The 17235-nt window shown below is 38.9% G+C and overlaps 1 protein-coding gene across 4 annotated transcripts in view; it reads right to left on the bottom strand.

Annotated features, from left to right (window-relative positions):
- The window catches only part of LOC117941785 (cytoplasmic dynein 2 heavy chain 1), a 102874-nt gene extending 86427 nt beyond the window's left edge, over positions 1-16447 (bottom strand). For all 4 annotated transcript variants that reach the window (XM_034866902.1, XM_034866901.1, XM_034866903.1 and 1 more), the window contains exons 1-28: positions 16329-16447; positions 15333-15550; positions 14938-15111; positions 14469-14607; positions 13884-14002; positions 13375-13519; positions 12960-13105; positions 12637-12723; positions 11730-11864; positions 11205-11318; positions 11001-11112; positions 10350-10474; positions 9899-10074; positions 9417-9612; positions 9188-9283; positions 8912-9073; positions 8083-8181; positions 7631-7770; positions 7079-7307; positions 6362-6489; positions 5828-5943; positions 5455-5582; positions 4507-4656; positions 4134-4339; positions 3445-3600; positions 3200-3314; positions 2391-2561; positions 1528-1686 (exon numbers count right to left, since the gene is read on the bottom strand). In XM_034866902.1, the coding sequence (XP_034722793.1) occupies positions 1528-1686; positions 2391-2561; positions 3200-3314; positions 3445-3600; positions 4134-4339; positions 4507-4656; positions 5455-5582; positions 5828-5943; positions 6362-6489; positions 7079-7307; positions 7631-7770; positions 8083-8181; positions 8912-9073; positions 9188-9283; positions 9417-9612; positions 9899-10074; positions 10350-10474; positions 11001-11112; positions 11205-11318; positions 11730-11864; positions 12637-12723; positions 12960-13105; positions 13375-13519; positions 13884-14002; positions 14469-14607; positions 14938-15111; positions 15333-15515 (3906 nt within the window). In that variant the 5' untranslated portion in view covers positions 15516-15550; positions 16329-16447. The remainder of the gene's footprint in view (positions 1-1527; positions 1687-2390; positions 2562-3199; positions 3315-3444; positions 3601-4133; positions 4340-4506; positions 4657-5454; positions 5583-5827; positions 5944-6361; positions 6490-7078; positions 7308-7630; positions 7771-8082; positions 8182-8911; positions 9074-9187; positions 9284-9416; positions 9613-9898; positions 10075-10349; positions 10475-11000; positions 11113-11204; positions 11319-11729; positions 11865-12636; positions 12724-12959; positions 13106-13374; positions 13520-13883; positions 14003-14468; positions 14608-14937; positions 15112-15332; positions 15551-16328) is intronic.
- Between the last annotated feature and the right edge of the window lie 788 nt (positions 16448-17235).

Below are 17235 nucleotides of genomic sequence, written 5' to 3' on the forward strand. Positions count from 1 at the left end.
CATTTTTAACCATCTTCCCTGTCCCTGCTGAAGAAAAGCAGGCCCAAACCATGATGCTGCCACCACCATGTTTGATAGTGGGGATGGTGTGTTGAGGGTGTTGAGCTGTGTTGCTTTTACGCCAAACATATCGTTTTGCATTGTGGCCAAAAAGTTCGATTTTGGTTTCATCTGACCAGAGAACCTTCTTCCACTTGTTTGGTGTGTCTCCCAGGTGGCTTGTGGTAAACTTTAGACGAGATTTTTTATGGATATCTTTGAGAAATGGCTTTCTTCTTGCCACTCTTCCATGAAGGCCAGATTTATGCAGTGTATGACTGATTGTTGTCCTATGGAGAGACTCTCCCACCTCAGCTGTAGTTCTCTGCAGTTCATCCAGAGTGATCATGGGCCTCTTGGCTGCATCTCTGATCAGTCTTCTCCTTGTCTGAGCTGAAAGTTTCAGGGACGGCCAGGTCTTGGTAGATTTGCAGTGGTCTGATACTCCTTCCATTTCAAAATGATCGCTTGTATCCAAATCCGGCTTTAAACTTCTCCACAAGAGTATTACGGACCTGCCTGGTGTGTTCCTTGGTCTTCATGATGCTCTCTGCGCTTTCAACAGAACCCTGAGACTATCACAGAGCAGGTGCATTTATACAGAGACTTGATCACACACAGGTGGATTCGATTTATCACCATCAGTCATTTAGGACAACATTGGATCATTCAGAGATCCTCGCTGAACTTCTGGAGTGAGTTTGCAGCACTGAAAGTAAAGGGGCCCAATAATTTTGGACGCACCACTTTTCTTCAAAAAAAATAAAAATGTTATATCTTTATGTTTGAAGCCTGAAATGTGTCAAAAGGTTGAGAAGTTCAAGGGGGCCGAATACATTCGCAAGGCACTGTATATGGCTGGGACAATGTCAAGAGAGCAGAAGTAGTGCTTCAACCAGACCATGGTCTCCAGCAAGGATTCTGGGCTAGGATTTTCTTGTTGTATGCACCGTATCAGCGAAATAATGTGAAACTTCACAAAAATGTAATAACCTCTGTCACAGCGCTTAAATCAGAAAAGCACAACAGAGTTATTTATATTTCTGGAGAACAAATCAGGATCAGGCTGAATATGGATGATACTTCTTATCAAATATGAGCCATGTGCAGAGAGGCAATCATGTCACCAGTTACCACAAATGTCAGGGATATTAAAAAAAATTGTATTGGTGTAAGAAGCTGAAGAATTTTTTGGCAGTTAATCAAAACAATCTGCAGATGTTGAGAAATGCCTTGTTTGCAGCGATGTCGGGCAGACTCAGAGCAGTTAGTGGGGATATAAAATTAATAAAAACATTTCCTCAACTCATTTGGGTGGTTACTATTTGCTTTGTACAAGTCCGTTTTAGCCAAAGTTTTGGCAAATAAAACTTTACTTTGGTGACTAAGCTTTATGGCCTATCGCTAACCCTGACTCAGTGTAACATAATGCACAAGTGTGTTTGGGTGTTTGTACTTATCCATATTTGTTAGTTGGGATGTGCCTACCTGGTTGACTATATCTTTCCAGTCCTTGATGAGGGTGAAAGTGCGGCTGCTACTGTCCGTGTACTCGGTGAGGTTGAAGGTAGCTGCAGCTCCCCATAAATCCAGCTCCCTCAGTGCTTCTCTGATGGTCACCTCTGCCTGAGCACGACTGTTTAAGTCCTAAATGGAAATGCGCGGGCACACGCACACGTACACACAAACACACACACACACACACACACACACACACACACACACACACACACACACTTTAGATACCTTTTATAAACCCAGTACAAGGCATACTAAAAGATCCACCTGTGTAACTCATTCAATAAGCCAGAACAAAGTGTGAAGATGTAGATATTATCTTTCTAAATCATCACTTAATGGCCTAAACACTAAGGTAAACAAAGCTGCATTGTACAGTACTGTATATCAAAAGCAATATCTGAGATCAAAATGAAAACAAAAGGGTTGGCCGAGAAGGCCTGATTGATAGGTAGTATCTAAGTCCAAGATATCACCGTTTACTGATTCGGTTAAATATCTTTATACGTAAGGGAAGTTTGCAAGAAGAGCAGTTAAAAAATTGTTTTGGAAGACACAAAAATGCTTCCATTTCATGTACATGCTAAACTTAATTATATATTGTATGTGAACATGGCCATGAGCTTTTCCTGTACAAATACATGAGCAATATATTACTTGCTGCTGCCCCCTAGTGGTACTAGTCACATTGTTGTTGATAACCATACCAATTTAAATTTTTTATCAATCATCGTCCGTTACCTAAAACGACCAAATTAAATATCAGCAATTTATAGAAGTATATGCTATGACCCAGTATGTATATCTATTTGAACGAATGTGTGTGCACATACCTTGAGCTCCAAGGATTTTTCTGTGATAATATTTGCCACACCTAGGAGGTCATTAAAGGTAAGTCTCTCCAAAGTTGTCCCTCTTGGAAGGCCAAGCAAACGGAACATGTCCAACCAATGGTCTTGGGAAAGGTGCTCCCCACGCACATACTTCAGCACTGGGACCATGTTCTAGACATGCAGATAGAAAAGTGTTAAAATGAAAGTACCAAAAACTAGCCAAAGATGTGTAATGACAACTTGACTATGATCAAAACAATTCTTGCTTCAAAGACAATACTTAACTTGACTAACCACCACCATTCATCTACAGGTTTTCCAACACAATGTTCTCCTTTTGTTTTATATAGTTACTGAATAACATACAGTACATTCAGAACCATGGCATTTGCTGTATATATTGTGGTCGCCAAATGATAAACCCTTTTGATTTGGTCGATCATTTGACCATGTCATTGATTTATAGTGCCACAATTACACAAACAGTCTTTAGTTGCACAAATAGCATAGGACTAGTTGCAATAACATTTTTGAAAAAAAAGGTTTGCTTCCCAAAAGAAGAACCCTTTTTGAATTTGGTGTCTCAATGACTTCTCTTATAATGCTACGCTGACTAACATTTCAACACCCTGCAGACTCTAAGAATAGCAGACTTGTCAGTGCATTGTTGAGTATATTAAACATTGTAGGCTCTAAGCCCTGCTTAAGGATCTTGCTTGCAATATGTAGTCTTGATACGCCATAAAAAATATACTCAAACTTCAAAAAAGATGATTATATTTTATTCCGCCAACTGTACTACTGGCTACCTTGTATTTGTCCACTTCTCCTTGCAGTTTAACAGACATAGCAGTAGGCTGCTCCAGCTTCCTAAGTCTGTCCTGCCACGTAAAAAGAAATTCCTCAAACAGGTACGTCTTACTCCTGTAAAACAACAGAAACATACATTTAACACACAAGTGTAAAGAAACACACTAGTGACAAAAAAATAAGAACATTTCCAAATTAAGAAGATTGAAATCTATATGCAGCAGGCCTAAACTTAACCCACTACCTGAATGTGATCCAGTCCTCCTGGGCCTTTTCTGTAAAGCCTTGTTGCCACTCCTCATACAGACCCCACATCTGGCTGTAATCCTCCATGTCTCTTTTTGTCTCTTCCGCCAGAGAGAAATCTGGAGAGCCCAGGTCAAAATAGGCACAGTCCTCACTGAGGAGAAGAGAGTATAGGAGAGTAGGGGGAACATGACGCTTTCATAGAAGTTCTAGACTGGGGCGGCTCCTCTGCGTGTTGCCCTGGGCTCTAATGTAGTTGGGAGGAGACCATGAATAACCTAATATTTTTAGTAATTTCAGGTTAGGTGTGTAGATGGAAATGTATCAGTTATAATATTGAGTAGCTTTGAATAGAAAAAATATACATGTATAGATAACAGAAAGCAGGAGCTATAAGGTTTTAAAAAATAACATTAGGATGCAGTTTCCTTTTGAGTCCCAAAATGTTATAGTGTATAGTTATCTGAATTATTAACGTTTGGCTATAGTTTAAATGGCTATAATCTCATCACATCAGATTTGGTAAAGTTACTTAAGAGCACATCAAATTAATGTTTATAAGCTATTTTCTAGCTTGTTTCCACAGCATCTTTCAATAAGATGAAGACAATAAACATTTGTATCAGCTCCCCTGACTCTCTCAGTAAAGAAAACACTTTACAATTCAGCATTTTAAAAAGAACTTACAGCAGTTTATTGCGCACAAACTCTAGCTCCTGGAACTCTTGCTGCTTGTCCCTGATGGTCTGGAGGCACGCAAGAAGGACAGCGTGATCACCACTCTCAAGTATCTCATCTTTAGGCTTCAGCTGGTCCCAGCGAGCTTTAAATCGCTCCAGATCTGCCCTATAGGCATCGATCTGACCAGCTGCATTTATTCGCATCACCTCCACCTAAGGAAGGAACAGAACAAGACAAAGCAAGTAGCACAAGATCATAGCCAGAGACAAAAAGTAAGGTGATTTGGGTAAATGTGCAAAAAGAGAATAAAGAGAAAAAAATGTAGGATGTAGTTTTATGACCACAATCAGAAATGTGCGTATTTGTGAGTTTATGTTACTTGATCTTTGATCATCAGCTGGTGGCTCTCCATGACAAGCTCTAATTTGTCCCACTTGGCTCTCAGTGAGGACAAAGAGTCCAGACCGCCCCCAGCCACTGTTCGCAGCAAGCGGTTCTTCTCCTCAGCACACTGGAACTGAGGTAGGATCTATACACATATGTACAGTATAGTTAATTTCCATGTTTACTTTCATGATAAACATTAGAATTATTAGAGGACATACAGCATAAATGCCCATAACCTTATGAATCCAGGCATGAACAATGATCATAATTTATATAATGATATGAAAAGTTCCTTAATAGCTAAGACGAACTCTTAAATGGTTCTGGAACTGTTTGATTGACGAGACTAGCAGCAAAAAGAACGCTATTTTACATAGGTTTTATTAATGCCTTTGCCTGGGTTTGATTTTTCCTCCAAAGTCACAAAATGATTTACGGCAGCCAGAACGGCTCTAAAGTAACACGTTCTGACAGGTCACATATTTTGGTGTAACACCAGAAAAGCTTGTGTTTGAGTATCCAGTCACGTAAAAGTAGTAGGAGATTTCCTTATGAAGATCTATTTTTTATTTTATTTTAGAAGATGTCTGTTAGTTATGGCTGATACTGGGGCATCACAGAAAAGAAACTGCTTGCGGTTGTAGTTATTTTTACATTGGTTGCTACAACAAACTCTTACTAATGCTTTGGCTTGTGACAGTTAGAAAAAAGATCCTTACGACAGAAGGTAGGGTAAAAAAACTACTGCTTTTGTCCAAAGGGCCCACTAGAATTAACTAAAACTAAAAGTTCCTCGTAGCTGCAGTAGAAAAATGAAAACGTTTTTAAAAAGCAACATAAGGTTTGACTAAATAAGAAAATAACATTCATTTCTAAAATCACCAAGCATAAGTACGGTCATTCAAGAAAGTTCATGGCCAGAGGAGTGTGTTTATCTTACTTCTGGTTTGCGGGCTAATATTTGGCTATGTTTGCTACTGGCAGCACCAATCTCCTCCATGCTCTCCGGTCGATTGGACAAGGCCTCCATTGACTCTGAAACAAAACTGTCTATGGCCTGGGTGTGCACTGAAAGCAAGACGGAAATGGCACACAGAAAGGAAACAGAAAAGAAAAGAGAAAGTAAGGGGATGTCATTGAGCCAAAAGAATGAAAAACGAAAATAAAATAAACAAAAACAGAGAAAGAAATTGAAATATTGGCATGTGATTGTTGTAAATTACATACATACATACCTTTATATGAACACAATTTTAATGCTGTTAAGGTGTGAAAACAAAGTTGAAAAAGACAATTGTTTTGTCTGTTTTTACCTTGTATAGACTTCCTGAGTGATAAGAGCAGCATGTCAAACAGCCTCTGGATCAGGTCATCAATCACGGCTTTTACTGGCTCACAGTTGACTATAATACAGTCTACCTTCTCCTGACTGACAGAGAAAAAAGAAGAGAATTAGCGCCTCTTTTGTTATGTATATGAAGTGAACCAATGACGTAAAATTAATCCTGGTAGGAAAACTAAAAGGTCAGCATCTACCGTACAAATGGCTAAAGAATAACTTCTGTGATATTGGCAAAAGCTAAATCATAGCAGAGAACCAAACAAACCTTCCCATGCTTCACTCTTGTGAAGTAATCTGTCTTGAGATATTTAAATGGGTGATAGTGACCAACCTGGTTCAATTCTGGGCTTCCAGATTACATGTTTTTTTCCCCACTGTTTTGTAATTAATATGTTGTTTAGAAAAGTACTATAAATATAACCTTTAACATTGTTTTTTAAATGTTTTCTATTGAGAAATACTGTAATGTTTACTTTTGTTTATTGTGTTTAGTATATATATATACCTAGGCAGACGTTCTGACTCCTTCCCCCTGGCTTTCAGGGTCTTGAAGTTTCTCTCCCAGTCTTGCACGGAGTTCAGATGCTTCTCCACTAACTTCTCTAAATCAACCTGGCCCAGCACAACCCACTCCTACAACAAACACATACAGAATCCCAGCAGTTGAGGGCAGTGCTTATTTCCTGTTTACATGTAACAAGATGACTCAATTAAAACAGAAGTAAAGAAAAGGGGAGATAAAATAGAAGTTTGGTATTGACTGAGGGCTTTCCCCTACAATTTAGATATGCATGGCTGCAGACAGAAGGGAGAGGATAATATACGGTGCTACTCAGTGTTCTATCGGGTGTAAACAGGGGGAAATGCTCACAATGAAAACAACACAGCCCCAGTATGTAAAAAGAGAACCATGACTAATCTAAGGTGCATTCTTTCAAAGAACTAAGTACAGCAATTGCTCATTGCAATGCTTCAATAAGCAAAAGGTGAAAAATGGTTAATAAGTTAACATTCATGTAAAATACATGTACCTCTAAGACCAGACTCAAATCTCTTCAGTGACACAGAGCAGGAGGCCTACCACAGAATGTAATGCATTCATTAATTGTTTAATTTTTTGTGTAATATTTCCCCTATAAAAAAAACCCTCTGTATACTTCTCTTAACGTTATACACATGCTTTTACACAGTTGACTACCATAATAATTTGTTGTTTAGGCACCTTGAACTTGTGTTGTATAGCCTGCAGACGGCTAAAGAGGTCCTCGGCCTTGCTGAAGATGGTGAGGAACCCGGAAGCATTTCTATCAATCATGACACCAAAGATAAGTTCCTCCCCCTGGGCACTGACCCCTTTGAACTGGTTGGGGATTGAAATGAACCGTTTCATCTCCCTGAAATAGCGTGCTCGCACTTCCTCAAATGGAGGACGGAACTGCAAACGACCCTGCCTATTCCCAAAAAGAAGAACAAAAACGGTTAAAACATTTATTGAATCAACACTAAACAATAATGTTGTTGTAGGAGAGAGACAGAAAAAGAAAGAGACAGAGAAACAGGTAAGAAGAGAAATGATGGCTTGGGAAAATCCAGGGGTAGGAAAATAAAGTCAGAAGTTAATGCTAGTGATTCAAGATAATGGGGAAATACTACTTAAGTGTGAGAGGAGAAGAGAAAACGAGTTACAGTGCAGAGATGAGAGAGACAGTGAATAAGAGAATAAACATGAAGAGTAGGACAGAAATTTTGATCCAATGAAAGTGTTTGTTCTGACTTGAAAGTGAGGTCTATGTGTATTTCAGGCAAGTTCTTGTTCAGAGCCTCCAGTCCGGTCTGGTACTGGTGTTCAAGAGCCTTGTACAGTTGATGGTTCCAGTGCTGACGCCATGCACGCAGGTCATCAGACCTGAAGCCCTAAACACAAACACGCCCACACATTAGGGTTGGGTACCAAATACACTTTAACCGGTTCCTGAAATCTGTTGCCGGTACCCAACGATAAATGCCATCCCTCTCTCTCCAGAGAGAGGGATGGCTCTCCTTTAGTCAATTTAATATTGTGCTTTATTACAATGATAATCGCAATAAGCATAGTGCTCCCACGTAACCTGGTGTTTTATCCTATCACGTTTATAGTAATGAATATAGAAATAATTTAAGTACAAATAGGTGGATTTCAATTATATGGAGGCCATCAGCAGAGACACCTAAATCTGTAATCGTTACCTGAGCCTCCAGAGTGGCGAAGCCAGTACGGAGGTCCTGAAGGCCATCCTTCCACCGCTGCTGATGTCTCAGAAGGTCCACATTCATCAGTGTCACCACCTGACAAATGTACTAAAATGTTACTAAACTCTGATTATGATTCTAAAGTAATGTGCTTGTGACAAATAATTTCTACTTCCTCCGTATTCAATCATTTAGTAGAATAACTGAAGTCTAGTCTTTAGTTTATCTTGAGAATGTTAAAAAAAATCTATAATAAAATAAATATTGTAAGTGATTCAAATTAGAAATCCCCATGTTCAGGAGTATGAAAAGGAAAAGAAGTAGGAGTAGGAAGAAGTTAAAAAACACTTTTCTGGTGGTCCCCCTTGCAAAACAATGTGATGCTTCACTTATTCCCGTATATCTACCTACCTACACGCACATTTGTATACACATGCGTACACATAGACAGACATGCATACAAAGATGCATACACACATGTTATAGAGATTTTGTCTCTTTACTCCAGCTGTTCTCTAAATTAACTCATTTGGTTGTGATGCAGTGATATTCAGCATTTGTTCTTATAAGTTTCTTTTGAAATACAAAAGTTTCTCTTAAGTGATGTTTGCTCGCTCCCATTTGATTCAACCCTTAGATACTGTTTGATAGCTTTTGATTATTCACTTTGGACATGATTTGTTCAGTTCTTAAGTCAACAAGATCTTTACATTTTATACATTTTGAAAAAAAATTATAAATTTTTTTTTGACTTGAGTTCAGTGTTAGTTTGTTTACATCAAACCAGCTCTCAAAATACAGACAGTATACAACAGTATGCTGCAACCTTTTCAATGAAGTCAGTGTGCCATTTGCGTAACTTCCTGTTCTCTGTAGAGAGTTTCTCAGCAGCAGACTGCAGCTTGGCAATGTAAACTTCCAACTCTTTGGGGTTGTCCCAGGTGATCTGCAGTTTACCGCCCAATTCCTTTGACTGAGAACGAGGATTCTGACAAAGAAAAGCAGAACGATTTTAAGAAAAAAATTAATAATAGTTATAACAACATTTTTAGTGTGAAAGGCATAGAAAGTAAAAATGGTACTTTCCAGCAATATGCAGTACCTTGATGACCTGTTCAAAGGCCAGGGCAAGACTAAGCATCATAGGTCTCTGAGAGGGAATCATCTGTTGGTCAATGGTGTTGTAGAAATGGGCCACCTGCAGTGCAGTAACACTTTGTTACAATATTTGTTACAATATGAGCTTGAGGCAAGCTTAAACAGAAATAATCAGACAGAAATTAAAGGAAAGAAAATGTATTTGTCTGTCCTACATTGAAATACACTCTCACCTGTTTTAGGACAATAGCATGTCTGTAGAATTTCTCTGCAGTATTAGCAGCCTGCTGTATCTTGGCTGGGATGGGAAAGCCCAGGGCAGAGAGTTGTCTGAACTCCCTGAGCAGACTGACCAGCCTGTCTGGATACTGGATCTTAAGCCTGCCATCAACATGGTCCAGGTCCATCACACAGTTACTGGCCTGGAGACTATGCAGAGGGAGAAAATGATAATTAGATCCACTTGAACCAGCATTTATTCCAACTGATAGCCCTTAATTAATGTGCTAAATGAGGTAATGATAAACAAAAACAACAGCAGAAAACATGAGTCTTCACAAATCATTGTATGTTTGGTGCTATCCAAGTGCCATGAGACACTGTGACATATAAATTGACCTGAATGCTTCCATTGGCAATTAAGATGAAATTCAGTGTTGCTCTGAACTTTTCTTGGATGTCTTGTTAGTCTAGGTCAGTGTGCAGTTTTTCCAACCTGATCCCTGACTTTGGGTCAGCCAGTCCAGACAGTAAATCTCTCGACCAGTCCGCAAATTGTTCCTGTTCATACGCCCTCAGAACTTCCAGCAGGTCATCACAGAAATGCAGGAACTCCTTGAACCCAGACAGGTCTGGAAGCAGTGCTTCTGCTATGCGGAGAGAGTCCTCAACCTAATGGAAGAATGCGAGTGTAAAAGAATGCAAAATCAAAGAAATCACTACACACTAATCTTTTCATTGTCAAAGGAATTATTTGTATTTGTAACATCAAAATGAAACCTGTTGTTGTATTTAATATTTATTATTGTCATTTCATATGATCACCATCTGTCTAACTATATGATGAAAACTCATTCACTTATACATGGAAATCAATAGACCAGAAGGTCCTTGCTAATTGGTGGGCAGACTCACACACTCACACACGCACACACACACATAGTTACCTTGTGTATGAGCTGTCGGACCCAGACAATTTTGTTGACCACCTCAGGAAGGTTCCTGCCAATAAGTGGCCCAGACTTGTCTCCGGGGCCTCCATGGCATCGACTCTCAAAGTCAGTCTTCAGGCCTTGGAAAATCAATAAAGACGAGAGGGGCCAAAGATGGGAAATAGCAATTCAATTCAATTCAATTCAATTTTATTGATAGTGTCAAATCATTACAAAAGTTATCTAGAGACACTTTAAAGATAGAGGAGGTCTAGACCACACTCTAAAATTTACAAGGACCCAACAATTATAGTAATTCCCCCAAGAGGAAGCAATTAGTGCAACAGCGGCGAGAAAAAACTCCCTTTTGGGAAGAAACCTAGGACAGACCCGGGGTCTTGGTATACGGTGTCTGATGGTACCAGTTGGGGGAGTGATGCACAGTGGCAATAAAAGTCACAATAAAAGTGACTACAAATGGTAATCGTAGTAGTAACAACGTGTCAACACTGACTCTTGCTATATCATACAGATCATTTTTACATTTAGCATTAAGCTGACACTTTTTCCCAAAGTCACCTACTATGAGTTAGCAGGTAGGGCTTCACAAACAGATCTCTGCATAAATGCCTTTAGACATAAATGCTTTGAGGTAGAACTGTGTACCCTTATTGTAGTCCAGTAGTCTGGCCAGTAGGGTCTCTCTCTCTGACTGCAGCTCTTTGCTGATGGTCGGACGTCTGATCAACTCCTTGTGCTTTTGAAACACCTGCAACAGCTAGTTAACAAATCCACAGGCACATAAGTTAAGTTTTCACATCAACGCACACACAATATTTTACAACCTGAGCTGAAGTAGTGTTTGACTACCTGTTGTGGATTGTCCTGTACATCAACGATGTAGCTTTTTAGTCTGCCAGCAACTTCCTGCTCTGACGGAGCCATTAGGTGCTCAAACTGAGCCACCGCTTCTCTCCAAAGAGGCTAAAAAAATACAACAAAAACGAATACTGTAAGTTAAATGGGGATTTTTTTATACTTGCCTAAATAGATTTTGTAGAAGATGAAACTTCAAATGTTAAAATAAACATCATTGCTTTTTCAATGTCTGGAGCTGCAAGACAGATGCTTATACATGGGATTATAGTCATTTCAGGATAAGGTGGGTGGAAAATTAGGTAATGAATAAGCCAAACGTTTACAAGTTGGCTGTAGCTGGTAAGTTTGAGCATGATTGGGAATCCCCGTAGATGGGATAGTAATCTGTTGAAAGTGACATCAAGCAGCTAGGCAATGAGAAAACCTACAGTTCACGCATAAGGAAGGCTCAAACAAGTTGATTCAGAAGTCTCACATGCACATACACATGCACTCTTACCATTTCCGACAACTAACCTCAGTGTAGGGGTTGTAATGCAGAGGGTTGAGTCCAGAAAAAGGCTCAAACACACGATCTGAAGTCAACGCCCGCTGCTTCCCTCCTGGTAGCAGATGCAGCAGTTTCTCATGAACTGTTCGCAGAGTCACCACCTGGTAGACATACATGATGTTTTCACCTGTTATCTATATCAACTATTTTATTAATGTCTTGGGTTATTAGGCTACTGTGTTGCTGTGTGTATGTATGGGACTGCCTTAAAAAACAGAGATGTCCATAAGCGTGCATAGGGGAAATTATACATTTATTATAAAGAGGAAAGAGACACCTATTTTTATGTGGAAGAGGCTAGATTCATCTGGATCAATGTTGCCACTTTACCAAGTCCGTGGTAGCCTTTCTAGGCTAAAACACCCTTTGCCAGGTCAAGTATTTTTTTAAAGCTTCATCGATCTGTACTACAGTTAACAACTGTCTACAGAGGTGACAAGGGAATGATCCTACAAACAACTATTAGATGCACATAGTTTATCAATAGCCATGTCCCAATTCAGGGTCCCACCTCTTCATAAACTACGTTTCACATCAAGATATGTCGTAACGGGTTGCTAAGGCTGTCCAATTGGACAGGGTCCTTTAAGCCCACAAAGGTTAACAATTTAAGTAAAGACCAAAGTTAGGAACACATCTATATGAACATTTCATGAATGGCCAATGTGAGTGGAAATTCCATTTAAATGTGACGTCTGCTCTTTAACAAACAAAGGGAAGACAACAAAGATTGCAGATATATTTTAAGCACTGAATGTGATGCAACCAGTGTAGCACAAGGAAGGTCATGTGGAAAAGAGAAATAAGCACTATTGAACAATGTCTTTTCTACAGAAAGTGTTTCCTTGACCCTGGATTAGAACCATATCTTACCTCATCCAATCTTTTTGCAAGGCAATGAAGGGTTTGCGGGCAGTGCTTGTTTCCCTTCCAGGGGTGTGGAGCATGTCTCTTCCACACCTAAGAATAAAGGCCATTACATGTGTTCAGTGTTTATCACAATCAAACAGATGATCTACTTCTAGCTTTTATTTTATAAGATGGAGAAGGATTTTCATTTTCATTTTTAGGGATTTATGTGTAAATACATCATTTCCAGTCGAATTGAAATTCAATTCATTGAGAAATGGTAAAGTTATTGATTTTTGAGACCATTCTGTATACATTTTTTCCACTTTTTTTCATCTGTTCCATACCTGTCCAGTCAAATGCTCACAGACTCCCACCCACTGTTCACAGATGGCAACACCCGTTTTCAAGTTCTCCCTCACCGATACAAATGGCTCCTCAAAAATTGTAATACCGCTTAGCTTTCTCTGCACATATCTTCCAAGGGTTCCACCTTGTACACAAACAGAAGAAAAGACGACAAAATTGCCACATACACAAGCACCCAAAACACGGTGATGCACCAACATAGGAACAATGGGTAATGTATGCCTAGGACTTCCTCGGAAAACAAAGTTGGTTTCGGTTCTTGAGAAATTTGCGTTTTTTTCCAACAACCACAGTAGCAAAATGATCAGTATTCTTGATATCTTAAAAACAACATCAGCAAATATTTGTTTTCATTTCCTGTTTTTTGTTTGTGAATGTGTGAGAGAGTCCCACCGATAACATCCATGAGTCGGACCATGCGTGTTTCTGGATAAGGCTCAAAATCAGTCTGCCTCCAAACATCATCCAGAATGTCTTTGCTCTGTTCCAAGAGATCCCCAACATCAGGCATGGACAAGCTATCCAGAGCACAATATTCCTGGGGAAATCACAAAGACACATGTAGTTGGTTCCCAGTTAGTCCCCTGGAATTTAAAATATCAACTTCTAGAACAATAACTTAACACTGTTTAAAGCAGAAAATAATGTTAATAGTGCGACTCACAATTTTAAGGTTTTCAAACTTAAAACAACTCAATGTAAAAAGATGTAATGGCTTTCTTTTACCAAATTGTCTAAAATTATTGCTTAGTACAGTTACAGATTGAAGTTAATCTCCATCTCAATAATTGTGATTAGTTTAGCAACCACCCTGTACACATACACAAATCAAATGTAGTAAACATAATATCTTCGATTTTTTCATGGTGCCAGTCCTGATACATACATGTTTGCATACATACCTTTTTTATGGGTTTAAATTGCTCAGTGAAATACGTAGCCCTTTGTCGCACACTGTTTTTCTCCGCAGACTCAGCGAGATCCTCCCAGTACTGGAACTCATCGCTGGGAATCAGGATGCCTGCACAGAGTGGAAAAAACAAGTACATTGTTTGAAAATGATAATGTATCCTTGTTTTTGTCAGATTCAGTTATGAGTTTTCACTTTATGAAGTGAACAATTGCAATACTAATTAAACTTTTCCTGATAGGCATCCTGAAATTACACACATACATTAGTCAAAAACAGTACTTTTTTTGTCTTAAGCTAAAAAGTTACAAGTCGGTAATACATTCAGGTGCAGCTGTCCATTACAGTTTAGCCGAGTATGTCACCACAGCTCCCAGCGTTAAGGATGAACTATCCTTTGATACATACTAATCACATGAATATTGTATGTTCCTTTAAAATTCATATATTTAAATTCGAATTTGAAATTATATATATATTTATATTTTAATTTGCATATCTTTTACCTGTGAACATTCTGTTGACACTATGGGCCTGAAATGTGTATTTGTTGCTGTAAAAATAAACGTATGCATACCGAGGACATCTTCTTCCTTGCGGCCCCTGTTGGCAGAGGATTGTGCTCCGGACTGGCGGACCACTGAGCCTAGGCCAAGCTCCAGCTCACTTAGCAGGCCTGCCAGCTTAGGGTCGAATGCTGAACGCCAGTGCTCATCCTTGAGAAAAGTGAAATAAACAGACACTTTCTCAAGTTTTAGATTAAATAGTCTTGTTCTCTCCTCCTACCTTGTTCTCCTTAATTTTTCCTCCTTTTCAATGTTAATAGTCAAGGAGTGTTTTTTCTAACTACAAACATAGTAAATCTTTTGACTTATTCCAACTTGAAATATGTTCCAAACAGAAGCTTCATAAATATTACATCCTAATATTTGCTTTTTATTTTTGTTCACTGTGTGGTCTAGCAGAATCTTCAATTGTTGTTGACGTTACTACCAAAGCCTAAATCTTTCAAAAAGCAACTATTTAATACACAGTGACAGGCTCACGTTCAGCAGTACAGGTGCAAAGACTTGTCTTATGGCCTGGTAGAGGGTGTTGATGGGAGACTCCAGCATGGACGACACAAGGAGGCTCTGGTGAAGGTTGTCTTCTGTGATCACTGTGGGATGCAGCTTGAAGAACACCAACACCTTCTCTCTGCTGTCCCCTGATGCATCAATCTGACAAAGAAAAATTAAATGTTTAATAGGGGAAAAAAAGTTGTATTGCCAAGTCAATTATTTTTGTTTTAAGTATGATTAAAGTTACATGATCTGCACAAATAGAGTGAAAAACTGCTAAGAAAATGCTATTTAGAATCAAGGGAAATCTTTCACATGGATATGTTGCTCCATTCTAGTTAAATTTAACATTGTAATGATGCTTTAAACATTTGTGTTACCTTATTTGACAAGTGAAGGTCATTTTCGTGTCTGCTGACGGACAGGACAAACTCATTTCCATCATCCAAAAAGTTATTGAGCTCTGGGCTGTCGGCCAGGGACGACGAAGGCTTTATCCCATAGAAGTTTCCAGTTGTGGTCAGGATAAACTTTTTGCGAGCATCATCTAAACCGTGGGACATCTTTCAGCTGCAGTGATGTACTGATACAGAGAAAGCTATAGAAAACAGAAAACAACACTGTTAAGAACCACAGGGAGGGATATGGCCTAATGGTCACTATTATGTAAAACAGTTACTACATATCTTTTTTAGGCTCGATGTAATTTCTACAGATTTTTTAGACTTGGGAATTTTCTATTGTCACTCCTTCCTCATTTTAGTAAGTGTAACCATCTTAGAACCATGCTAATTATTGCTGCATCAAGAATAAAACTGCGGCCATATCATGTTTTTCAGTTAAACCTAGCGTTGGTTTCGCTTAACCTAATCGGCTATTAACTTTGCATTCTGCTGAGCTAGAAAACAGCTTAGACCAGCTTAAGCTTCCGTCAATCACAGTACCAGTTCAAGTTCCCGGTCTATCTATTCAACTAGCTATAACTAACGTTAGTTACTTTGCCCTAAAGATGGTTGGATAACTTACGTTGACGTTAGCCCGTGTTGAAGTGATGCTTAGGACAGTGCTAACGTAGCCAGAGCTGATATCGCTGCTAAACTGTTAGCTAGCTAAGTTACGTTAGAACTTTTCTATCTCAAATGTGCTAGCGCTGAAACAACGTAAGTTTATAAAACCAGCATGCTTGATCAGATTCTTCCATTTACACAGAACGGACTAAAATGATGTCTACAAAGTTATGGTGCAGCATTATAACTAACTCAGCTATGGCTAACGTTAGCTAACATTAGCCAGCCTCCGTGATAAAAATTAAACATTTTAGCTAGCTGACTTGACATTAGCGCGCTAGCATACAAAAAGAAACCTTGGTTTCATACCGTTTTGCCACCAAATAGTCTACTCGGAGCTTTCTGTAACGCAGTTCATAGACGAAAGCTGTAGTAATCTGTTACTGTGCCTGTGTGTCTCTCCAAGATTATGCTTGCGTGGGTACCGTAGCAACTACGATCCACTGTACCACTTGACACAGCGGAACTACAATCCTACGCAATTAACTTACGTAATTTACTTAGAATAGGTGCACAGCCCGACCAGGCAGCATCCTTTGGTTCGTTTGAGTCGTGGTTAATATTCCTTATACTGTCTATGGTTTATTTCCGTAAGGTTTTTTCACATAGGTCTTTCTGAGAAGCTCAATGTATTCAAGATAAATTGGTAGGTTATTACTACGTTTTTAAACACACTTGTAGCATCTTCTTACACCAATCAATACAAATTGGAAGATGCAGATTAGTGATTTTGGCTGTGATGGATGAACAAATTGCATTTTTATTGAAATTGTATTTTATATGTTTTTACATGATAAATAAATAAATTGCTTAATTGATTGACATAATGAAATCTCACATTTTCTTACAATCTGTAATTATGCTTATTACTGCAGTAGTCCACCATTTAAAGTTGCTCTTAGTTGCCCAAGTGGTTACATTTACAGCTCAGAAAGGATCAATATTTATTGATGCATAACCCTGAAACAGACTAGAGTGCATATTTACTATTGCCTTGACTCCGCTTTTACAATAGAACAGTATTGTATTACATACCCAGTCTCATGTCCAACAATTGTGTAATAGTGGCTGACCATGTCATTTAACTAAGGTTAATAACTTTAAGTTTTGATTCCGACATATTCTGAAACACGTCATTTCAAGACAACAAACAAATCAGGATAATATTATGGATGCATCGCTGCAGTTGTCTGTCATGTTAAATGATTGTGATCCA

Source organism: Etheostoma cragini, chromosome 3 (genome assembly GCF_013103735.1).
Source record: "Etheostoma cragini isolate CJK2018 chromosome 3, CSU_Ecrag_1.0, whole genome shotgun sequence".
Taxonomy (NCBI): Eukaryota; Metazoa; Chordata; class Actinopteri; order Perciformes; family Percidae; genus Etheostoma; species Etheostoma cragini.